The sequence below is a fragment of the Colias philodice genome, chromosome 21 (genome assembly GCF_061535455.1).
Source record: "Colias philodice isolate Cphi_HAF_F1 chromosome 21, ilColPhil1 Martin Lab GWU primary, whole genome shotgun sequence".
Taxonomy (NCBI): Eukaryota; Metazoa; Arthropoda; class Insecta; order Lepidoptera; family Pieridae; genus Colias; species Colias philodice.
In genome coordinates this window covers 2279607-2305362 of record NC_143106.1, presented here as the reverse complement: position 1 = coordinate 2305362, position 25756 = coordinate 2279607, and the positions used below count along the sequence as shown (strand labels likewise).

At 34.5% G+C, this 25756-nt stretch overlaps 1 protein-coding gene across 4 annotated transcripts; it reads left to right on the top strand.

Moving 5' to 3' along the window:
* The first annotated feature begins 3323 nt into the window (after positions 1 to 3323).
* On the top strand, positions 3324 to 24986 carry LOC149478704 (uncharacterized). Of its 4 annotated transcripts, none has more exons than XM_089708623.1 (9): positions 3324 to 3502; positions 8556 to 8730; positions 9340 to 9406; positions 9907 to 18682; positions 19924 to 20024; positions 20105 to 20290; positions 20379 to 22546; positions 22734 to 23171; positions 23267 to 24986. In XM_089708623.1, exons 2-9 carry the CDS (start codon positions 8564 to 8566, stop codon positions 24576 to 24578), a joined length of 13215 nt encoding a protein of 4404 aa, XP_089564749.1. In that variant the 5' UTR covers positions 3324 to 3502; positions 8556 to 8563; the 3' UTR covers positions 24579 to 24986. The 4 variants fall into 4 exon arrangements, with proteins under 4 accessions (XP_089564749.1, XP_089564746.1, XP_089564748.1 ...); XM_089708620.1 differs by having other exon boundaries at positions 19921 to 20024; XM_089708622.1 differs by lacking the exon at positions 3324 to 3502 and adding an exon at positions 3509 to 3849 and having other exon boundaries at positions 19921 to 20024.
* The last annotated feature ends 770 nt before the right edge of the window (positions 24987 to 25756 follow it).

Here is a 25756-nt window from a genome sequence, read left to right as displayed (position 1 = left end):
TAGAGCAGTGTGAAGAAAGAAATTAAAATTGTAAACGCCCTTAAATTTTATGTCTAATATTTTCAAGTCTCATAATATGAACAAAATAATAATATGTAATTATTGTTCAAATACTCGTAGGTACTTAATGAAATAGAAACAATGTTGGATGGAGGTAAACTTTCACATTTCATACACAAAAGAGTAGACCTAACTGTATTCTTTATTTTTTAAGTTCTTTAGTTATTTTATAACTAATCGTAAAACAAACCTACAAGTAACTCAAAATGAAAATATCATGCTTCATTTCCAACAACAAGGTCACTGTGACATTTCCTGTTAATTATCTCGCATTTGATACAATAACCACTAAATGTAGATTACTAATTGAAGCTGTATCGAATGCGCGTGGGTGTCCGCGGAATATTTTTTGCGTAAGTGTAAATAGGTGATGTGGCGAGCGAGCGAAACGCAATCTGGAACGTAGTCGTGTCACGTTATACGCATGCGCAGTTATAATCAATATTTTTGTATAGCAGTAGCGCGCTATGAAGCACTCCACAGCCCGCTGCCCGGCACAGAAATGAGAATTCAGAATTGAGAATCATTCGCAAGCTGCCTTCGAGCGATGAACACGTATCATTTCTGATTATAATTTGTGTACATAAACAACTTAGAACTTAGCAAAAAACAGCATGATAACTTTCAATAACTATTAAATATGGATGGATATTAATAATTATTATTGAATGGAAAACATCGTTGGGAAATGGGAAGATACTTTGGAACCGACCAATATTTATTTGACTTCTTATATATAGGTATAAGTAGTTGGTATAGTGGTGAAGCTGATTCTTCGAATTGGCTTTGTTATCTCATACTATTGTTATCGTTGAAACTCACTGGCAAGGTCGCAAACTATAACGTAGCTGGTGTGTACAGTGTAATATTATTACTGCTAAAATATAAACTTAATCGACCTATTCTAATAAGTTTGTAAAAAATACTTTCGAGTTTTGTCCAATGCCCGAAGAAAAGATATTCATTTTATATGAACTGAACTAGCTGACCCGACGAACATTGTCCTGTCTTCGCGCGAACTGTCTTAGCCTTGAAGTTCAAATAGCCGTTAAGTTTTCGCATTTTCTTAATATTTACTAGAAAATTTCGTGAGATTTTCTTTCATAAGATCCTTCTCAAGACAATAATATAAATATAACGAACACATCAAAATAAAAATTATTGAAATCGGTCCAGTCGTTCACGCGTGATGCCGTGACCAAAGGAAATAGGGTTTCATTTTTATATGTATATTAATATGTAGATATATATACGCATAGTTCCCGTTCCTGTGGGATTTACGGGATAAAAAGTAGCTTGTCTCATTCTGGGTCTTTAGCTACCTACATACCAAATTTCATTGTAATCGGTTCAGACTCAGTAATATTTGCGTGAAAGAGTAACAAACATCCATCCACTCGCGCGATTAAACGCGACGCTCTTCACTAGGGATGGGTCGTCGACGTATTTTTCATCAACGAGACTAGATCGTTAAATGTCGTTCATCAACTAGTCGTTCAACTAGTTAAAATCTTCGACTAGTCCATGTGTAAACTGAAACGAATTGACTACGATTGATACGGTCGACCGATACGCGCGCGTAATTACACATAAACTAAAAACAAACAAAATTCAAATTCAACAGTTAAAATCTAAAAATACCATTAATATATTATATGTATATACATATGTATTATAATTTAGTGTTATAAAATAAATAACTATTATTAAATAAATTCTTAAAACAATAAATTCTAATCTCAATAAAACAATTAATAAATGTTTATGCTTTCTTACAAAAATTATACTCCCTAAAAAAAGTATTACTAAAAAACATTATCATTTGTTTTTATACTTTAAATTCAAAACATTGGTCTTGTAAACCAAAAATACGTTTTTTTTAAAACTTCAAAGAAAAGAATTTATTCTTATCAATAAGACTGTTTAGCCGTTGAATTCAACTAGTGCATTGGTGAGCGATGGACTAGTCGAATCGTTGAGTGTACATAGACGGTTAATTATTTAACTAGTCCGTTGATTCAACGCCCATCCCTAATTCGCACTCGTATTGCCGGTCCTTTGACTCGCGCGCAAAAGCCGACAAAATAGGGAGCAGTGAGCAGGACGATGAGCACGATGAGTGGCATGACGAGTAACGTGGCCACACTATGTCCCTGCCTATTTTCCTCGTTACTTCCCATACCACTCGTCGAGTCATGCGGCTGCGGCATAACGATAAGCACAGACCATTTTTATATTGTTATGTGAGGAAAAGTATAAAAAATTATTCACTTTTATTCATAGATGTCTCTACAACAAACAACAGCAATTGAATATAAGGAGGTAGGTAGGTAAGTTTCATAGCAGATCAACAGGAAAACTCTCAACTGATACCAATATCAAATATGTACAATAAAAAAGCTTTGGTATATCTAGGTACTTACCAACTGAAAATTATATTTAAAGCGTTTCCCTATCAACAATAAAAAAAAATATAAAAACACTAAATTATTTGAAATAAAATGGTATTTAGTAAATAAAATCATTTAATAATAAATAATTAACTAGGTATGTTTAAAATATTTAGCTTAGAAACATAGCCTGTCTTAATAAGACATGCATGTGTCAAATTAGAAACCTAGGTAGTAAGTGCAATATTTTATTATAAATTTAAAATAGTTTGTATAGGTAAATAGGCACATAAATTAAAATCTAGCTAATAGCTGTTCATTTAAAAACAAAAACAACTAGTTAGGTATACCTATTATGTATATACCTTCACACAATGACCCACATAATATAGCACCTATGTACTGAAATGTATAATAAAATATATAGAACTGACGTCACATTAAAATCAACATCCTTGTAAAGAATCATTTAAATTTTAAACACTGTATAAATTTATTAATGAACACGAAAACACAACTTGGCAACCACGATTTTCAATTGAATACTGGTTGATAAGAAACTCGACAAATAAATCATATTCACAACTAGAAACTAATCTCGCGAACGTTCAGTGATAGTTGACATTTTGATTAGTAAATGGTTACAAATTCTGATATTTTATTTTCATAAATTTCCTAGAGACCTTTACGATATTGAATATACTTTAGGCAGCACGATTTATTTGTTTAAATATTCAAATACACAGCAGACACTTGTAACGGGCCGCGAGCCCGCGCGTCGAATGTGGAATGATTTCCGAACTGACGCTGGATGGCGCAGTGGGGCGCGGTGTTCGCCGCGTCGCGTCGCTTGCATTCCTCATTGCTGTGCAATTTGAGCAGTGTCGTTGAAGCTCGAGACGCGAACAAAGGAGCGCCAAGGGACGATCACGTTTATACATACTGAAGCAAAATGTATAATAATAATAAAGATAATACTTAGTGTTCGTTCATCGTGATTATAAATATTGCTTTTGACTCTTTTTATCTCTTGGTTTATTTAGTTTAAACAGGTTAGTGCCAATTTAATTACAAATCATGACTCCCAAGGTTTCATAGAATCCCGATAAATCGAGCTCTTGTAATGGCGTCGTGCTACACCCGGTTTAGTCTGCTGCGTTGAGAACATTAATGTGAAATAAAGAACTGTCAAGGTGAAAATCACTATGAAAAATACTGGCGAAGCTAAAACTGTGAAACTCTGAATTTCCCGAGATTCTTGAAATTTACTTTCCGAATCGTTTGATGATTTGGTACCTATTCTTTATACATTTAATAAATGATAGTTCTTTCCGTTTGATAGCTGTTCATGTGGATCTGCAGTTAATCGTTTAGTTGATAAAATGGTTTGGGACAAAAGGTACGTGAATGATACCCCATATCTTTATAAAACGTAGAAGTATTTTTGTAAAATTAGTATTCTTACCCATTACGAAAGTCAATTTTGCAATCTTCGTTACTCGTGGATAATTTACAATCTTTACCTATTTATCAAACGTTGTTACGTAATAATATAGGCAGGTACCTACAGCCTACTAGACAAATCTTTAGTATTTTTTAAAATAGTTACTATTTCTTGGTAGAACATACAATTTTATATTGATAACTGGACCTACATGTAACAATAAAATAACATGATCAAATTCCATTCTGAGAATTTATAGGGGGTTTGACGCATTATAGGCATCTAGTCAACGAAGTAACACAAAAAGCTATAATGTGAAAGGTAGTGGTAAAAACTAAAAACTATTTCATTGGTACGCTATACTTGTTACGAAATCATAATGTGTTGCATAGTGCGATGTATCATGTAAGTAGGTACATAAAAAAGAAACATTTCGGTCTTGGATGCGTCGCAGGGGCCCGCTAGGGAGCAATGTACCTACCACGTGACATCCGTCTAACCGCGAACCGCGGGCTGCGGGCGGCCGATCGAAGCCGATAGACGATGGTCGCCATTTTGTTCACTTCACTCGGCGCTGCGGCGCGAAGGAGACGAGAGTCACGGCGCTAGCGCGGCCGCTTTTTGTTATGTGGATATTTTGTAAAAGTGAACCTAGATTTTGTGAAACCTTGATCTGCATTTAAATATATTGTGTTATTATAAGGTACTTATGCATATTTTGTTTAATTTAAGACGTTTCGCGTGTGAGACTAAAAAATATAATGCGTGATAATAATAATAATTATTGTTACCTACATAAATGACGTGTCAAAAAAACCTTATTCTTCATGATGATTTCATGTTATTATATATAACTTTATAAACGAATAAATCTGTCGTGATTGTGTAAGTTTTAAAATATGATCTAAATTTCGTTCTCTAACCATTTTGTACCTACCAACCTATACGAAACTATTCCACGTAGCAGGTAGGTACTGAAATAAAAATCACTTTCTAATGGCACCAATTGCTTTGTCCAATATTAGCTTGTTAAATCTAGAAATGAATTGCAATGAATATTTATTTGCATCGTAAATCTAAAATAGCTAAAAGTTTTTCAGTTCAATAAATCATTGCCGAATGTCACCGAAGATTCTCGAGACTCGATCTGCGAACGAGCTAACATTATTGGTTGCGTTCCGTTTTTAGCCCAAAGTTCTTTATAATATGGTACAGACATGATAATAAATTAATTTAATATTATGAACTAGGAGGAATACATTTAATTATTTTGATTATGGTATTTATAAAATTCAAAGATTTTATGTAAAGATTCGAGCTAGGTATATTTTCTTTTATATTTTTTACAATAGTGTTACCTACTTCAAAAAATGGGATTTTTTTTATTTTCATTATTTATTACGTATAATTAGGTAACTAATTAAAATATTCGGGATTTATTGAGATACTAGCTTTCCACCCGCGGGTTCGACCGCGCAGTCAAAGAAAAACCCCATAGTTCCCGTTCCCGTGGGATTTCCGGGATAAAACCTACCCTATGGCCTGGGGTAAAAAGTAGCCTATGTCCTTTCTCGGGTATCAAAATATCTCTATACCAAATTTCATGCAAATTGGTTCAGTAGTTAAGGCGTGATTGAGTAACAGACAGAGTTACTTTCGCATTTATAATATTAGTATGGATTATATTTTGGAGTTTACCTACTTATTGTATAGTAAGTGTTTTTTTATGCAATATTGGTTTAGGTAGATTATTAACGGTAGATACGATTAATAAATGTTTTTTCATAATAGTAAATGTCAAATTGTAGGCAATATTTATGGTAGTAGCATGAAACCTATATACCTAATATATGTATTTATTAAAGCATTGCACTTATTGAATTAGTTTCCGAAATTCGTTGATATAACTTAGACTGAACTGGAAATAAACTTCTAACTTTGCCTTCTTTCCACTGAAGTTCTCTACCCTCAAGTTAGTCGACAAATTTACTTACGTAATCCTGATATTCATGTCTATGCGATTCAAGCACACGCCTAAATGTATTCATGATTGCATTCATTAAGTAATTACAATTATAAAAGTAAGTTCCTTAATTCTACCATCTTTTGTATTTTTTTAAACTATATTGTTTACAACGTGTGTAGGATATACATTCATTTTAGCCCAATTTGACCAGCCCCCCTACGAATGTATGAGATTGACGTAAGCTAATTAGCTTACGTCAATCTTATACATTCGTAGTCTATTCTATTGAACGCTACGCTAACAGAAAGCCACTTGACTAGGGGGGCAGGTGTTTTATCTTTTTCAAGTGCGAAGGTTATGTATTTCCTTGACACTCTCTGTAGGGTAAACGTCTTCATCAATCTTTAGCTTGAGAGTTGTTGTTTGATTCTAGTCTCAGTATCCAACATTTTTAGATTATAATGTCTTCAAAAGTTTCGCTCGTCGTTGTTTTTTTTTCAAAGATTTGGCTTTTCGTTTTACGAACAGGTTGCTCCTGCGTTTATCATGGACCTAACGTTCTGTTTTTACAGTATTTTCAAACTCGAACTCTATTCGTTTCCGTATCGTTTTTATTAAAAAACTAACTTGATCCCGCAGTGAGACCCGGATAAAAAGGCTAAATTATGCTTATGTAGAATATAATCTATATGCGTTTCAAATTTCATATAGATCTCATCAGCTGTTTTTGCTTGAAAGAGTAACAAACATACATTAATACAATTTTCCGAATTATCGGATTTATGAAATTACATACCTAGTAGGAAGTAGGAGTATTACGAAATTGAACTCACATAGTCACATACCACAAATACTAATATTTTTTAAAATTATTTTCTAAAAAAAATGTTACTTGGTAAGAAGAATTTTTTAAATCGGTCCAATAGGTTTTATCTAAAACCAAGTTTCATGCAAATCGATCCATAAACGTAGTCTACGATATTGTGCTGTGACAGACTAGGACGGACGGACTAAACGATCTTATAAGGGTTAATTGTCGGACTACGGAACCCTAAAAATTAGAAAGATATATATATATATATATATAAAAATCTTATCTTATATATATATAAAATTCTCGTGTCACAATGTTAGTCTGCATACTCCTCCGAAACGGGTGGACCGATTCTCATGAAATTTTCTGTGCATATCGGGTAAGTCTGAGAATCGGCCAACATCTATTTTTCATATGTACCACGGGCGAAGCCGGGGCCGACCGCTAGTACTATATAAAAAACTTTGTTTTAAGAATTTTATTACTTATTTAGCTTTTAATTAATGATTTAATTTATGCGCAACATTTTGTACCATTCGAAATCATAATAATACATATAATGAATAGTAATGAGGCGAATTAGCTATGTGCTTGCAATTTACCCTGCCGTTTCAGAACGGGATGCTTAGAGAGTTGAAATCTTCTGTGATCTGCTGAGGTGTCTCAAACTAACTTAGTTTTAAGGCTGATTTACGCTACACCGTGTCGCAACCGGGCCGTGCTCCGTCCGTGCAACGTCCGCGGCCCGATCAGACATTATTGCATGCATATTATTGCATATTGTTTTGCGGCTCCAGCATGGCCCGTTCCCGGTACGCTGTAGCTTGAATTATGCTTTATACTATATTTTGATCTAACGAAGAGATGTATTAGCATTTTTGTTCTCATAACTATAATTGTTGGGTATTGATATCCTACTAATTGCACAAATCTTCGATTATCAAGAATAATTCTTCGATTGGTTTTTGACCTAATCACCTTCCGTTCGGATTGCGCCTGGACTTAGATTACTGGACCATAGATTCTTAACATTGCCGTCACAGCGCGTATTCAGGTTAGCGCTCTGACGCCTTTTGTACGCGTTCATATCTATTATTCCTTTATATTTTTCAATGTTATTTAAAATAGCCATTCTTATTGCTGTGACTTACTTTACTTAAGTTCCTATGTGGCCGGAGCGGAGTAAAGGGAGCAGACGGAATCTACAGTGCTCCACCAGCTGCTTCTCTCGTGAGCTGCCCTTTATATCTCGCTCCATGTTTTCTCTCAATATTTTGGATCTTATGGGAATGGAATGTTTTACTGAGCTGTGCTAATTATTTTCGGACACGAATATCATATCATAAAATTGCTGCGTTTCAACGCGAAAGATAGAACAAACTAATGTTTTACAGTTTGGCGAAAATTTGTTAAGGTTATAATATAGTGTTAATAAAGTGTAAATTAATAAATAAAAAAATAATAATTTGTTTTTTTCAATGACAAAAGTATTAGTAAGGATTAATTAAATCTATACAACTGATCGTTTTATATTACTTAGGTATATTCAAAAATTGCGTGTGTTTTTCGATCTTTCTTATCCGTATAAGACAAGTAATTAAGTAACGCAGTAAACTATGCAAAATTTCTGTTTGAATTTTGATATTAACTAATTTCAAACTAAGAAATGCTGAAATGGATGAAATGGCTTGTAAAAATTTCGTACTTTTTACGTGTTTTTAAATCTTCATTATTTTTTTCAATGATAAGAAGCTCTAGCCAGATATAACGAATACGTTGTACTGAAACAATGTTTCGAGTGGAGGCGATTTCTATGAATAAACACAAAAAATAATATTATCGATATGCATATGGAAGCTTTATTTATATCATTGTTTGCAGCCGCAACTATGGATCCGGAATACGACCGAAAATTCGAAGAAATGAAAAAATACATTCCATTTTTGGACAGTATGATCAAAAGACTGGAGAGCAGCAGTGTGCCGTCAAATCCTCGTCAGGCTCAGCTTGTTAAAATAAGATCTCTCAGAGATTTACTACAAGACAAGAAAAAAAGGTTACTTATGTGATGTTTATTGAAACTTTTAATACCTAATTGTTATTTATTGCACGCCTCATAAGCGAAGCGTTGAGGTGGGTACTACTGTCACTTCGCGCAAAACATCTGATTTTTCAAACTTAAAATGTCTTTATGTATCATACATTGCACTTGTAAGATAATACATACACACACATATTAAGAAAAAACACTATTTTTAACGTTCATGATATTTTTGGTGTAATTTTTGTTATTTAAACTAGTTAAAAAACAGTTTAAAAAAGTTCTGTCTTGGACGTCCGTGTGTCTGTATGTGCGGATCCTTTTTCTTGTTAACACGATAGCGACCGAAATACTTTACTAATCGAGTCTTTTTTTTTCTCTTACGCTTGAGTATGCTCAGGAATAGAACCCTTTCATTTTTCAGGGTCTGATTCGATGTGGTTTAATTGTTATTAAATAAACAAAAATAATAATTAATAAATATTTATTAAAAAAAATTATGAGGCGTGCACTTTTGGATTTTCCAAATTTTTATTTACTTCAGGCAATTTATATAGTAACATAATTCAACTTTGAGTTAAGAGACTGCTCAGCCACTATAATAAAATATATATTTTGTTCCAGAATGAAAATGGAGAATCTATTAAAATGCGAACAAGTCTTGATCAATTTGTATAAAAAAGTGGAACAGGTAGGACTGTATTTTTTATTACTTACTATGTTTAAGTGTTATATATACAGGGTGTCCCACTATTGGTATACTAAGCGCGAAGGGTCTTGTAGTTTTGCATACACTGATCACGTAAAAAATACTTAAAGAACAAAATTACGTCAAAAATTTTTTGCTAAATTTTTCCTGAAAATTCATGTTTTCTTCTCTAGCTTCGCGCAGCCGGCATATACCGCTTATCTAATGTGAGCATTTTGTCTATGAAAACATAATCTTAAACAATAGCTCACGTGCTGGTGGCAAAGTTGGGCGGGTTGCTTGTTATGGGTGTACACATAGAGTTTTAAGAATTCATTTATTTGAAAAAAAAATGCGTCTGGAATTTTTTAAGTATTTTTTACGTACTCAGCGTAGGTATGCAAAACTATAACCTCCTTTGAGCTTAGTATACCAACAGTGGGACACCCTGTAGGTATATTTTTTTTTTGTAAAAAATAACTTTAACGTTTATATGATTTTAGCGGGAAACAATACAGGAAATTAAGAGTGACAGCGATGTGTCAGCTAAGAGTTCAAACCTGAATCAGGTTAGGAATAAATTAAAATCGGTTGTATCTAAGTTAAATCAAGAAACATTACCAGAAATCGCCAGAGCGAATGAAACTGAAGAAGTGGTGGTTCCTGGTAGTAAGGAACCCGCTCTATTTCAAAGGAGGCCAAACCGAAAATCCATTTCACCTATTAAACCCTTGAATAATTCTGAAGATCTATCCCCACAATCATCTAAAAAAAGCTATACCCGCGTGCTTGTATCTCCAGATCGGAGTTCAAAAAGATGGTCTGAAAGTGAGGATTGTAAAGCTGACAAACCACTATTCAGCAGGCGATCCCCACGTAGAATACCACGTGCAGTTTCACCGACAAATCATAAAAAAGAAAGGAAAAAAGGAAAAAAGACAAAACAGGGCCACTCAAAGGATTTAAACATAACCCTAAATGTACCAGAAGAAAAATTAAGTTCCCTAAGCACGGATGATATTTTGTCTAGAATCATTAATTGCAGTGATAGTGATGTTGATATTGCTACATTACGTGAATTGCGCTCTCAAATATTAGGAGAACTGAAACAAACCGGCGTTAAAGAAGATATATCGGATTTACTGCTGAAATCTTGTAATAAACAAGCTAAGAATAAAGAAAGTAAGAAAAAAGATGAAATAGAAGAAGGAGAGTTGTCCGATAGTGAAAGCGAAGCTATAGAAAGCATATATGGCAGTTTAGTAATAATGGACAAAAACAAATCTTCTAGTACCATTAAAACTTCATTAGGTAGTGATCAATCACGTAAAATTCAAATTTGCCTTGTAATCAATTCGGATAAAGGATCTGTGGTGAAGAATTCAGTAGGTAAAATACCAAATTCAAATACAAATGTCGATATCTCTGATTTTGAGTCATTCGCTATTGAAAAGAAACGTGACACAGATAAAATTTCACCTCAAAATTCTTTAATGTCTGAAAATGAAAAAATAACAGAAGACAGTGGAAATACAAATGAAAAAATTAATGAAGATAGTAATGAGAATAAGAAGAATGCAATTGAGACTGATAATCTACAAGCTAAAAAGAATATTGATGACCTTGAAGCAAATGAGAGCAATAAAACTAATACTCTAAATTTCCATAAATCCACCACTGAAGATGTCAAGGATTGTAATGCAATTCCTTCAGATAGTCAAAATATATCAACCAAAGCAAATCAATCTGCTTCCGATGTTAAAAAAGATGATTGTGTTAAAGTGGAAGACACGAAATATTCATCAGAGACAAAAAGTACTAATATAGATACAAGCGTTGATGTTTCTAATATTTCATCGAATGTATCTTGTAACCATGAAGTACATAAAAGCTCGACGCTAAGTGATCAGTCGCAAAAAAACATTAACGAAGAGTCGAACAACGTTGACAAAACCGGTGTTAATTCGTCGGATGTCGAAATACCTCTGATAAATTTGGCAGAATCTGCAAAACAAGAAGTTGTATCTGAAATAGATATTTTGCAAGCACTGAAGAAAGAAATTTTAGGTGAATCAACATTTGCATTGGATAACGACATAGTGACACCACCATTACATCAACCGAAAATTACCAAAGTAGCGAGTGCTCAAGAAATAGTTAAAAATAGAATTTCGATTGAAAAATATAAACAGAAATCAAATTCCTCGCCGAAGATCTTTAATGATGTGAGCATTAAATCATCCAAAGAAGATCGAAATAAGAAACAGAGTTTGAAATTAACAGAAAAGGAATGTAGCCGATTTAATTTTCCAATTAAATTGCCATTAGATGAAAGTTCTGAGGATGAAATAAATGACTCAAGCTTTTCGGTAGACGATATATACCGTAATTTAGCCCCAAAATCACCTGACCATGATGATTTTGCAGATACAGGTATTAAGCCACCAGTCATAATACCTAGTGATCCCATTAAAACCTCAGAAGTAGTTTCTACATTTACAGATATTGATATGAGAAAACCTTTAAATAACACAATCAGTAGTTTACTTAATTTAAAAACGTCATATGATACAAATAATATTGAAAACAAAAGTGAAGTAGAAGAAAACATAAATTTTGAAAAAAAGAAATTACCATTAGTAGATCCTCGAAAAAGTAAAATAGATTCCACCAACAGAGATGAAATATGTCCACCTTATAACCCTCTGGAAAATAATCTTAACTCAAATAATAAAAATATTATACGAAATCCACTTCTTTCAACGCCAAATATGCCATCGGGACCAAATATGACTCCTTTAATAGCACCTAATATGACTCCTGTTATGATGACACCGAATTCTCGATCATTTGAAATGACGCCATCTCGTAATCCATGCGACAGTGAAAATTATCCTGATCGTAAACATGTTTACGCACCATTATTTCCTTTAAATCAATTTGAATCAAAAGAAACTCCACTAGAATTTAAACAATTTGAAAACAAGAATCGTCAATGGGAAGAACACCAAAATAATCCTCGGACACAAAGAGATGTAGATTACAGAATGTTTAATCGTGATGGCTTTCAGAATGAAATCAGGCAAGAAAATATAAATGCTGATCCAAGGGATTCCTACAATAGAAAGGATTATCCTCCTAATCGACCGTTTGGTACATTTGAAGGGCCTTCATCATCTATACCTCCTTTAATGAGTATTGATCCATCAACACCTTTACCGTCTTTCGGAAGACTTGATTGCCCTTCAACACCACTGCCCTCTTTTGGAAGACTTGATTGCCCAGGCACTCCCGTACCATCTTTTGGCAGGCCAGAAATGCCAATGACTCCAGTGCATCCGTTCGGTCGCTTAGATGGCCCAATAACACCCGTTCATCCTTACGGTCGCTCAGATGGCTCTGTAACACCGGTGCATCTATTTGGTCGCACAGATGGCCCAATGACACCAGTTCATCCGTTTGGTCGTTCAGATGGCTCTGTAACACCAGTGCATCCTTTTGGTCGCTCAGATGGCCCAATGACACCAGTTCATCCGTTTGGTCGTTCAGATGGCTCTGTAACACCAGTGCATCCTTTTGGTCGCTCAGATGGCCCAATAACACCAGTTCATCCGTTTGGTCGTTCAGATGGCTCTGTAACACCAGTGCATCCTTTTGGTCGCTCAGATGGCCCAATAACACCAGTTCATCCGTTTGGACATTCAGATGGCTCACTTACACCAGTGCATCCGTTTGGCAGAAATGACTACGGACAAAATTTCAATATTCCCAATCAAAATTATGGTAGAAAATCTGACCAAAGGCGTAATCGAAAGTCTAGGTGGGAAGACGATACAGAAAAAAGTTATAGAGATTTTCAGTTCAATTCGGGCTTTCAATCTGAGCAAAGATCATTTTACTCTTCTTCTTCTGAATCGTACAGAAGATATGAACCCAACGTATCTAATAACGAAATAAATAAGTCTCGTGATAACAAACACGATAGATATTATAGAGAGTATTCTGGTGATCGTGATTATAGGAGAGGAAAATCACAGAGCCGTGATAGTGAAAATAATCGGCATCAGTCTAGAGACAATCGTAGAGGTGGTAGAAATTCGGATAACTTTAAATTCTCCGATTCGAGGAATCAATATAATCAACGCGATAAAAGTGTTTCTCGAGATAAATCAATAGAAAGCAACTTACCAAATTCATTTAATAGATCTTCTAGCGCCAGTCGTTCTTCTCAAAACGAAAATAAATTATCTATACAAAATTCTGCTGGTCGCTCGTTTACTATTGACACGAGTGTGAAAAGAACTTTTCAGGGCTTGGATAACCGGCAATCGGATAATTTTAATGTTCGAAGACAACGAGCTGCAAGTGTTGGACGTTCATTTGTTCGGGAGAATGACGACCGACATACTAAGCAAATACATGATTCACGTAGAACAAAATCTAAGCATACAGAAAAGAGCAGAAGTTTTAGTCGCGCACGCAGTGTTGGGAGAGATGTTTCTGTTCATCGCTGTGATAATCTAAATGATATTAAGGCTGATTTAAGATCTTTTAAATTAAGTAATGATATTAACCTGAAGAAAAAACATGATAATGAAAAATCTAACAGATGCTTTCCAAATAAAGACAGCCATAAAGATCAAAAAAATAATTCAAATGAAAAATACTCGCCCAGGAAGAATAATAGAGATCCTAGAATTCGACGCGAACAAGAATTCGACAAAAGTGATAATAAAAGTCAACACAATCGTGATTCTAGAGGTTATGGAATAGTATATTCAGACGATAACATATCTAAAGGTACAATACTTGGTCCTGGTTGTTCTGTTAAAAATTACAAAATCCCTAAAATAAGGCGATCTCCAGAGAAAAGTGTCGTTAACGAAAGTTTAAAAGAAATCAAACAAAAAGAAACCTCAGAAGCGACGAGCGAGTCGGAAGATAAAAAAGGAAATAAAAGCACTAAAGACTGCAATGAATTAAAAAATATGGAAGTATCAACTAACAAGGGCAATGTTACACCACCGCTTTCAAATAAGAATGACAAAGATCTTAAAGCTATAAGTAGTGAAACAGTATCAGATTCTGTAAATAAAATTGGTGATGAAATAAAGAGTAATGAAACTGAAAGTGTGCATGAAAATAGCAATAGGCGAATAACAAGATCTCATAAGGTAAGTTCTAGTGTAGAATCATTAGTCGATTCACCTGTTAAACGAACAAGAAAATGTAAGAAGCCTGTCATTTATGATTCCGAATCTGATACCGAACAAAATAGTTTAAAAGATGAGATTAAAAACAATCAAAATGATAATATTACGAAACCAACTATGGAAATTAATTTACAAAATAAAACTTCGCCATCCCCGCAAAAAATTGCGACTGATAAGGCAGATAAAAAATGTAATGACGACTTAAATTCTAGTTTCAGCGATATATTTTCTGATAATATTGCCTCGGATCCAGTTTTAGATAATATAAATGCTTTAATAGCTGATTTAGATCAAGACTTGGATACATCTAAGACCTTGGACTTGCAAAACCAATTTACACAAGAAATATCGCTAGAAAATATGTTAGAGAATATAACATCGTCAGATAATATGGAAATTGAAAATTCTAGTGAAGTATTTAGCGTCGCTCAGGAAATGGAGAAAGAAATAACATACAATCAAGTTGAAATAAGAATAGAAGCTGAAGAGCAGAAACAAAAAAGTGCAGAATTAGAAAATAGCACGAGTGTTTTTGAAAAGTTAATTGATGAACGAGATAATTCTGAGAATAATAATAATACTGGCACAAATAAAGAAGATCAAAAAGAAAATGAGAACATGGATTCTCATGGAAATACCAAACATTCAGATGAAGATAAGAATGAAGCTGTGGTATCTACTACAAAAGATGATATTCAGGATAAAAATGAAGAAACAAATACTAAAGTTCGTAATGATCTAATAACAGCACCAGATAGCACGATAACTTTAAATAATGCTAGTGAAGTCATTGCCCAAGAAGTCCCTGACAGTACAAATGAATCAAGTAATGATATAATATCGACAAATTCATCTTCGGATGTTCAGAGTAAAGATTCATCAATTGTCCATTCATCTCAAAGTATGGATCAAGGGGATACTATCGGAAAGTTCTTGTCAATTTTGCAAGATAGCAGTAGAATTAATGAAGTTTTATCGTTTCTTAGTGAAAAGTCATCAGATAACGAAAAAATTAAGAAAAAGTTGGAGAAACTCAGAGAAATTGTATTAAATGATGAAGATGACAACGGTAGTAACAGTTCAGTTACGAAAAATGAGTTGGGAGAACCTGAAGTTAAAAAATCTTTGGAATCCTGTGAAGCCACTGAAATAAAGAATGACACAGAAATTCCTGATGGAAGTGAATCAAAATCAAAGTCATCTATTGAAGAGACTGCAATTGAGAACATTAACGAAGTAATCGATGGAAATATGAATACCGATAGCGATTCAAATAAAAATACTGCAGATAAAGCTGGCGATGATGAAAATAACCTAAATGTAGAAAGCCCTACTGAAAAGCACGATATTGATGATTCAAAAGAGAAAGAATTAGAAATTAGAGACAGCAGTGCAGATGTCGAAAAACCAGAGGCTAATACAATTCCAGGAAAGAAAATGTTAAAAGGTAACCGAAAGGGTAAAAAACGTGGATTAAATAAAGGACAATCAAATAACTCAAATCGTCTAACGAGATCCGGAGCAATAACTAAACCTAAAGGAAAAAAGCCTTCGAGAGAGCTTTTAAATCTACAAGCTGACATCAGAGAAATGTTCATTAAAGATGATATTTTGGGAGGGACAACAGGTATAAGAATGTGCCGTTTAGCGAAATTAGTAGACGAAAAATCTCAAAGCCCAAAAGATGAAGTTTCAAAGTCTGAATTTGAACCAATTGTACGAATAGAAAAATTTAAAAATATTAATAGCTATGACTCAAATGACTCCACTGAAAAACCCACAAAGAAAAAGAATATAAAAACTAAGTCTTCAAAAGCTAAGCCGAGTACCGAAAGTGATCCATATGTTTTTGAAACTGATTCTTTCAGTGAATCCTGTACAAATGAAAAGGAGGATGATAGTTTGTCTGATTGTGATAGTGATTCAGCAGATTCATCTAAAAGTGAGAATACGGAACGAACAGTAGAAGTGAAGAAGAAACCAAAACGTAGGCGACGTGCTTGGCAAGCGGGAGTCATCGTACCCAAAAACAAGAAAAAGAAAAATCCAGCTCCTCCACAAACGAAACCGACAAATGAGTCTGCCGAAAATTCGTTGATACTTGAGAACAAAGCTAAGATTCCTGATCCTTATTGTTTTACAGACAAGAATTACTGCTTTGTTAGAAATGTTTCAACCTATTCATGTCGTTTATGCGATTATGAAGGCATTCACATAGTTAATCATTACAAGAAACAACACCCTCACATTGAAATACCACTATCTCGTATGAGTGCTGATATAGCCATGGAAGCTATAAAGCAATGTGAAAAAGTGAATCTGCAGTCTATAAGTAAGTTACCTAGTAAGCGTTATATATGTAGATTTTGCTTTAAAGAATTTTATAATCTTAAAAACCTTTTGGAAAATTTCTTTTGGCATATTGTAAGCGTACATACTGGAGAGTATAAAGAAAGTCGTTCCGTATCCGATGACGACGCTCAATGTCCATCCGATTTAGATATCCCGCCTCCTCCTGTAGCCCAGAAAGGCCAATTAATCGGTTATATTTGTGGAATATGTAACTACACGCAAGTATCACTCGAAAATTTGAAGAACCATGTCATAAAGAGACATAATGATAAACAAACTGAAGTATTTACTATTAACATGTCTCATATGTCAACTAAAACAATGAATACTCTACTAAAACGAATGCAAACCTTAAGCAATACAAAAGGAACTGAGGAACAGCGTACTCTTAGAAGCACTAGAACCAATGTCAATGCTGACGTTAATGTCGACGAAAAGAGTGATTCTGATGACAGCGATACTTGTGACAATTCATCAACAACGAGTTCTTTACAAGAAAAAAATAAGACACAAAAAGATAACATTTTTAGTATTAAATCTAAAATAACATTCGAGAATGATAGTGATACTGATAAAATGTCAAATCAACCAGATTTAAAGAGCGTTAAATTGGAGCCGGAAACTTTGGATAATCCAACAGAATTTGAGGAAGTATCTGACACGAGTGCTACACCATTACCATATGATGAGGAAGATACTCCTAAAGAAAGTGAGAAAGATGTACCAAGCAGTGATATATTCCAATTACCCCATTTTAAGATAAGCTATTCTGAATCGGGATCTAAGGAATATATTTGTTGTATTAATGACATACAGCACTATAAATCGACTTTATTAATATCATTAAAAAGACATGTACAGATGAAACATTCTGAGAAATGGGATGGTTATTGCTGCATTTGCAAAGCCATAGTAACCCCTCTAGGAGTTCATAATTTTTATAATTGTCTAAATCATTTTCTTGATAATCATTTCGATAATATTCCCGTCTTGGAGAAAGTCGTAACAGAAAGTACTGAACAATCTAGTATAGAAACGAAAAATACTGAGGCCATGAGTTCTCCTAAACCATTTTTATCTGTGCGACCTTTATCAGAACTTATTTCTAAGAATACTGAAAGTGAATATCCCACAAATACTGCGAGCTTTCCCAAAATTGAAAGTGTGGTAAGTCTCGGAACGGCAGTGGAATCCAATAATAGTGCTTTTATGTATCCCCGAACCGAAGTTCCACAAGTTGAACCGAAAAAGTACTTATACGAAAAAGCCCAAGTCGAAATTATGTTGAAGAAAAATAGAATAGTATTGGATGCTATGCTGACTCATGAAAAATTGGTCCACGTATTCAAATGTGCGGGAAGGTTTTGTTCCTTTACAACTGACAGCGCAGAAGACGCTCTTCTCCATGCGAGCACACACACGAGAGTAGGGGGAGACAATGCATTGAAATGTGCTTATTGTGATTACGATACTTCAGACAATGCCATCGATTTGGTAACACATGTGTTCAAAACACACGGATACTGCCAATACGTATGTGGCTTTTGTTTTTACCGAGCGGCTGCGAGCCAATTAGTCAACGCGCATATATGCCGGTTGCATGAAGAAGCACAAGTTAAAACGGTTTTGAAAACTTCCTTTGCGACTGAACCCAGTAATGAGACGACACCTTTAACGAGAACAGATGCCGTTCCATTCTACACATGTAATATCGGTAAGTTTAGTGTAATTTATTTCTTATTAGACTTACTTATACCAATGAGTGAATTATTTTCTCTTTTAGTTTAAACAACATTTATTTCTTTATTTTGCACGCCTCATAAGCGAAGCGTTGAGGTGGGTACTACTGTCACTTCGCGCAAAACATCTGATTTTTCAAACTTAAAATTTCTTTATGTATCATACATTGCACTTGTAAGATAATACATACACACACATATTAAGAAAAAACACTATTTTTAACGTTTATGATATTTTTGATGTCATTTTTGTTATTTAAACTAGTTAAAAAACAGTTTTAAAAAGTTCTGTCTTGGACGTCCGTGTGTCTGTATGTGCGGATCCTTTTTCTTGTTAACACGATAGCGACCGAAATACTTTACTATAGTCCTTTTCACCTAAGATGATTTCTGTGACACATCGATTTTTGACACGTGTAGAGATGTCGGTTACTGAAATCGTATCAATTGTTTCCGATAATCGATAATATTCTATATGGAAATGAAATCGATTTGAATAAAGTACCAAAATTAGTTTTTTCGGCATTTCGCCAACAATTAACTAAGGAAACTTAGCAAACAACAGTAACAAAAAGTCAACAATAACAATTAGTAACAATAACAAATACCACGTAAAGTATCAATATAAAAATGCAACTTGTATACAAGGCTGACGCACTCGTACAGACGATTGACTCGATTGACAAACGATCACAAGATGGGCGCCGATTATATGATTTTCCAACTCTATGATTTTTCAACGATCCATTTCATGTACACGAATTGCGTAGGTATTATATTTTTGTGTTATTTTATTTTATTTTTCATTATATTAAACTAAACAATACTGTTTTTTATTTATAAGCTTACGATGTTTCATTTTTTTATTTTTGGTAATAATGCCGCCATAAAATAAAAATATTATGCACTAAAATTATTTTGACTTTTTAAACATAAAATACGTAATTCGGAACACGATGAAGTGTCACAGGAATCATCCTAGTTGAAAAGGACTATAGTCGAGTCTTTTTTTTTCTCTTACGCTTGAGTATGCTCAGGAATAGAACCCTTTCATTTTTCAGGGTCTGATTCGATGTGGTTTAATTGTTATTAAATAAACAAAAAATAATAATTAATAAATATTTATTAAAAAAAAATTATGAGGCGTGCACTTTTGGATTTTCCAAATTATTTTTGATTTATTTTGATTGAAAGAATTTAATCTTGATTACAGAAGGAGAAGAAAATACCGTATGCAAATTTAAAACTTACACACCAGGAAAGTTTTGTGAACATATAACACTTAAGCATAAAAATACAACTGTGTATAAATGTTTCGTAAGTATTATGTCTTGGCTCTTGGCTTGAATTTAATGGTTAATGAGTGGAAAATGTTTTGAGCACAATTCTTTTTTCAGGAATGTTATTCAACTTCAACATCAGTGGCAGAATTAATTCAACATTTGAAAACACATGGTCTAAGACTATATCAATGCGTTTGGTGTGTCTTTGGCGCTGATAATGAAAATGAGCTATTAGCCCATGCTTCAACCGAACATCCCACATTACAGCCTCAAGCATATTTGAGAGTTATTACCAACAAGGTAAAACGCACAATATTTCTAATGTTGATTTCATTATAAGAAAAATTAAGAATATTCCAGTTATATTTAATTATTATTTCATTTACAGGAGGGTACCACGGAATATAGAGTACTACCTCTAGCGCATCTTAACAAATCTAAAATCCCAACATTAGATATAACACCTGCTGGTGTAAAAGAAAATCCAGTAAAAGAAGCCGAAAGATCTGTAGACTTGGAAAAACTCATTGGTCATACGACAAATTTTATAGAATCTATGGCTACCACAGCGCCCGCAGTTGTTGGATTAGGATCTAATAACAAAAATGAAGATACAGATAATAGTTTTCTATTACGTCCATCAACAAGTTTGGAATCTGGCCCAGTCACACCTCCCGCTTTTGTTCCAGAGGCTCATACACCAGCTCTTAATATTAAGGCAGAGGAACCAAAAACATCACCAGTAAAATCTTCGCTGAACACATCAGATGAAATAGTGTGCTTAGATAGTGATGATGAGGACAACTCGAATACTTCGCATAATATTGTTAGCGAGAGTTCTATTCCCAAAGCATCAGTTGAAACGGAAACAAAGTTACCCATGAAACTTTTATATTTGTGTTCAAAATGTAAGCTTATATCGAAAAATTCGACAATATTTAAAAACCACATTCAATCGTGCTTCCATCCTCATATTATAGAAGTGCCGTGCGCACACTGCTCATTTAAAAGCACTAGATTACGATTAGTGAAACATTATACTCAAACTCATTTGTTAAAAGCGGGGAATGTTAATCTATTTTATTGCTTCAAGTGTCCAGATGTTTTCACTTCGTTGATGCAAGCGAAATACCATCTTAAGTCGCTTCACAACGTAACAAATTATAATGTATTTTCGAAATATCTGAATGGACAGCTACAATGCGTCGTGGGTGAGAATGTAAAGAAGACTGTCGTTAGACGCAAACGATCTTTGGGTAGCGGTGATAAAGTTGAGGAACCACCTGCTAAAATGAAAAAATTTGGTCCAGAAGATGTCGATCAGTTGCCTATAAATCCTATCTTGGATTATTCAGTTTGTTGCGCTCTCTGTGAATTTAGTACAAAAGTTCGTTTAAATATGGTTCGTCATTTACAACTCCATGCAAATCAGCAGCCGGTTCCGCAAACTGCGCCGGTGAACCCAGTTCCTCATCTTGAAACAAATGAAAAGCATTTCGATAAAATGGTGAACCTGGCGTCGAGTTCTTTAACTATCCGTTCAACGGAGAAAACTAACAAAAACGAAAGTTCTATGGTCAGCGTCCTCATCCCAGCTGAAGATGCAGCGCGCTATCCCAAATATGTTCCCGAGAGACAACGCAACACCTGCGGTGCTAAAGGTTGTGCGTACATATCTGTTGATGAAAACATGTTGAAATATCATTGGGAGGCGCTGCATTCTGGAAGCAATAGTTTTCATTGCGTTCATTGTCCACCTAACCAAGCTTTAGACACTACGTTACCTCTTACAGCGTCACGCATTATAACTCATCTAAAAATGCATGACGTTCGCCTATATGCGTGTTCGCAATGTCCTTATTATCATTATAAACGTCAAGTATTAGAAAAACATATCAAGGAGATTCATAAGACAGGTAAAGTTATGATTGTTAGAGAGGAAATTAGTCTTCCTCCAGTAATTACCGCACAACCGGTCGCGCCACCGATCGCAGCGCCTACGATGGATTTGAAACCATGGCAGTGCGGTCTGTGTGAATTTAAGAGTTTGTTACGACCCGATGTGATCGAGCATTGTGCAAAGAACCACCAATCTAAGATGCAATTTAAATGCGCTTATTGTGCATTTAGAACTTCCAATATGGAAAATATAACAAAACATCAATCGTTGTCTCATCAAGGGAAACCCGAGGAAACATTTTACTATTACTACAGAGAGGGCTCTCTGCCAAACTCCGATGGGGTTCCATATTGGCAAATGCAAAAAAATAAATATAACATTCCTGAAACGCGTGTGAAAGTGGAAGTGTCTGAAACTGTAACGTCAGCTACGCCTAGTGTACCTCAAAATCCACCTGCTCCTTCGGTTGATTTAAATATAGTAAAAAAAGAAGTCATAGAGGCTCAAGAAGAAACCATTGAAGACATTTGTAAACATTTCGGACAATTTTGCGAACCGAACGGGCTGAAATATAAATGTTCGTTATGCAAGAACGTTATAGAAGATACGAAGGAGGCGATGCAATCACATTTATATGAAGAATTAAAATACAGGAAGTAAGTAAAACAAATATTATATTTCGTAAAAAAATAAAATTTATCTATATTTTGATATGTTTAAAAGATCCATGGATATCACGTCAGCTACATTATTATCGTGAGGCTTGTTCGCATAAGACATATATATTTATATGTACTGCAGTAATTATATGTGTAGTAAAATGATAAACTTTCCACTTTTCAGATGGGGCTGTAGTATATGCTTGTACAAAGCTTTTCACAAACGCGGCTTAAGTGAACATATGCAGTCTGAACATCGCCAGAATCGAGATCCAATAGAGTTAAAAGTAGACATGAGGATAGAGACGTGGGTTACCAAACTGTTGGAATATCAAGAATCAATAATCGAGAAGAATAAAGAGAAATTGGCGCAACAGAAGGCAGAAATCCTCAAACAACCGCCTGGGTCGTCACTATTACTGTCTTCCCAGTCCAAAACCGTTCCGAAACCGAAACCTTCTACTCCTACTACAGAAAACACAAGCTTGGAAGAATTAGAAAAGAAATTTGGTCCCTTTGGTGCTCCCGTGAACTCGTCCTTCTGTTGTCCAAAGTGCAACGATGTTATTCAGGAAGAAAGCTTTATGCGCGATCACTTGGAAACTGAATTAAACAAGATAAGGTAAGTTATGAGTTTTATATTTTGTTACCTTTTCATTTCTAATCGATTATAAATATATCGGTGAACATATATAAATAAATCACAAACATTTACAGGTGGTGCTGTAGCGCGTGTCCGTTGACATTCCAGTCGTACCATCAAGCTCAGTTTCACTGCAAGACGCACACGGGCATGTCGTCGCGCCCGCTCGAAGCGCCCAGAGACACGGGGCTCAGAGCTTCGTGGGTGAATGCTGTCTTGGATACGCAGAAGAACTTAATGAAACGCGATCCTGCACCCGATAGTGCCCAGCCCATCAGCCAACCCCACTCGCCAGAACCAGACAACTCCTTGCTCGTAGTCAGATACGAAGAGAGGGTACCGACCCCAGAAGTAGAGGCGATGAACAGAACGACCAGTGAAGACGAGCAACTTATCAATGACGAACCGCTCAAGAATAGAAAGAGGAAAGCTCCTCTCGTTTGCGATTATTGCACCTACTCGACCACAAGCGACAAATTCTTGAAAGATCACAAATTACGTCATTATGGCCTGCAACCGTCGACCTGCTTCTACTGTAAATTAACCGGATCAGCAAAAACGCTGTTGAAACATCAAAAGATTTATCATTCCAATCAGCCGCCTAACATAGTAACCACGGAGCTTCCCACCACCGATCCGCACACTTGGATAAACGACCTAAAAAACCGTAGTGCATACAACGTTGTTATTTGTTTGCGATGCCAGTCACCTTTAATGGAGACGAGTGCCCAATCGCACGTGCACGATGATTCCGAACCAGAATTAAGTAAATTCGGAGAAGTTGTTGTAAAATGCACGACTTGCTCCACGTTACATAAGGATCTCAATAAATTTTCAATTCATAGTAAGTCTCAACATCCGGACGATAATAACTATGTGTTTTATAAACTCGCTCAAAATAAACTGCCGCAGTTCAGTTGCTCTTATTGCCCACAGAAATTTAGTCTGAAGAAAGATTTAAAAGCACATATCGAGTGTTCGCACGTAGGCGAAGTAAGTAAACGAACGTTTGATTCTCTTCAGAGTTCCTCTGCTCAAAGTGATGTGATTCTATTAGATGATGAAGATGACGAATCAACGGCTCAAAAAGTGCAACCACCCAGCAGAAAAGTTGCAAGAAAATCTACAGCAAAGTTGCCAAATATCAGGGCTGTGGCTAAGAAGTCAACAACAAAACCACCTTTTTCTGCACCACGTGAAGAAGAAGAGTACTCATATTATGGCACCAAACCATCGACCGATGATCTTGAAAACGTAACAACTTTAATGCCGTTTTATAATACGCTTATGCCATTTACCTATAAAAAGTTGAAAGAAGTTCTTAACATTACTCCTCAAGTGTTAGTGGAAAAATTAGATTTATCGAGCAATAGTGATTGTATATAGATTTATTATTATGAACAATTCCTAATTGTCTACCTTATGGGGAGTCTAATATCTGTGATTCAAGCATTCTTAATTTAGTTTATAAATACCTTAACTCATTAGTTATATTTAAGATTTTCTAGAATTTATTGATTTTTCGACTGATTTAGTGATAGATTCTTAAGTCAGATTTAATTTTTTTTTTGTTAATTTGTCAGCGTACTGTATTCAGATTGTACCAATTTGATTACTAGGTATTCAGAGTGTTGTGTTGATATAAACCATATCATGTATGTAATAGATTGTATGTATGTTGGTTAAAATAACCATTGTTTTTCTTCCTACGATAGAAACATGATTGTGCCGAAACAGTTGATTTTGTCAAGTTTAATTATTTGTACTGAATAAATCAGAACTTTTTGATTATAACGGTTTTTTATTTTGGTTTATAAATCCTTTATTGAATAGTAAACGTACTGTATAAGTTACTTTCTTGGTGTGTTTGTATCAAATATTGATGAAATAGCAAATTGAAATGTAATTAATCATTTCAGCAGTTAATACGATATAGGTTTATCTAAGAGTTATGTGGTTACATGCAGAAAAAGAAACCATTTTGTTAAAAGTAGTTACCTATATAAGAAAATGTTCCAGGTTTCACAAGAAAATAATGCAGAAATATATTATTAGTCCCACTTCGATACAAATTACTTAAATACACAAATTGAAGATAGCATAGAGAGAAAATGAAGATTTCTTGGTGTTTGCTTACATTATTTTTTAGGCGTATGAAATAAAAATGGTGTGCTCATTGATTATTATTAGATAATACATTTTTAAAAAGTAAAAAATGAGTAATACTCGCAGATATCACGCAGATTACTTTCAATCAATACTATTTAATGGGTACATACAACATTACATTTTTAATCAATCTAGGTATTTATTGAAAAACGTATGGGAAACAAATCATTATTATTTCCCATCAGGGAAATAATTATTATTCATCTCTTGATTCTTGTTCAGTTTTTAGATAGTTTTCGAGATAAAGTATAGATGGCGCTACAATAAGAAATCATATTTAACATAGTCTATGTTTTTTGTAAAGTACAATAATTACTGATAATCTCATATAGAAGTCACGCTTGTAAAAGATAGATGGCGCTGTAAAAGTAAGAAAATCATTACATCAATAATCA

Bases quoted from the DNA above. Each gene is read 5' to 3' on its own strand.
- LOC149478704 (XM_089708620.1), top strand. From the start codon at position 8,564: ATGGATCCGGAATACGACCGAAAATTCGAAGAAATGAAAAAATACATT. The intron at 8,731-9,339 runs GTTACTTATGTG...ATTTTGTTCCAG, and splicing joins CTACAAGACAAGAAAAAAAG to AATGAAAATGGAGAATCTAT. The intron at 23,172-23,266 runs GTAAGTTATGAG...AAACATTTACAG, and splicing joins ACTGAATTAAACAAGATAAG to GTGGTGCTGTAGCGCGTGTC.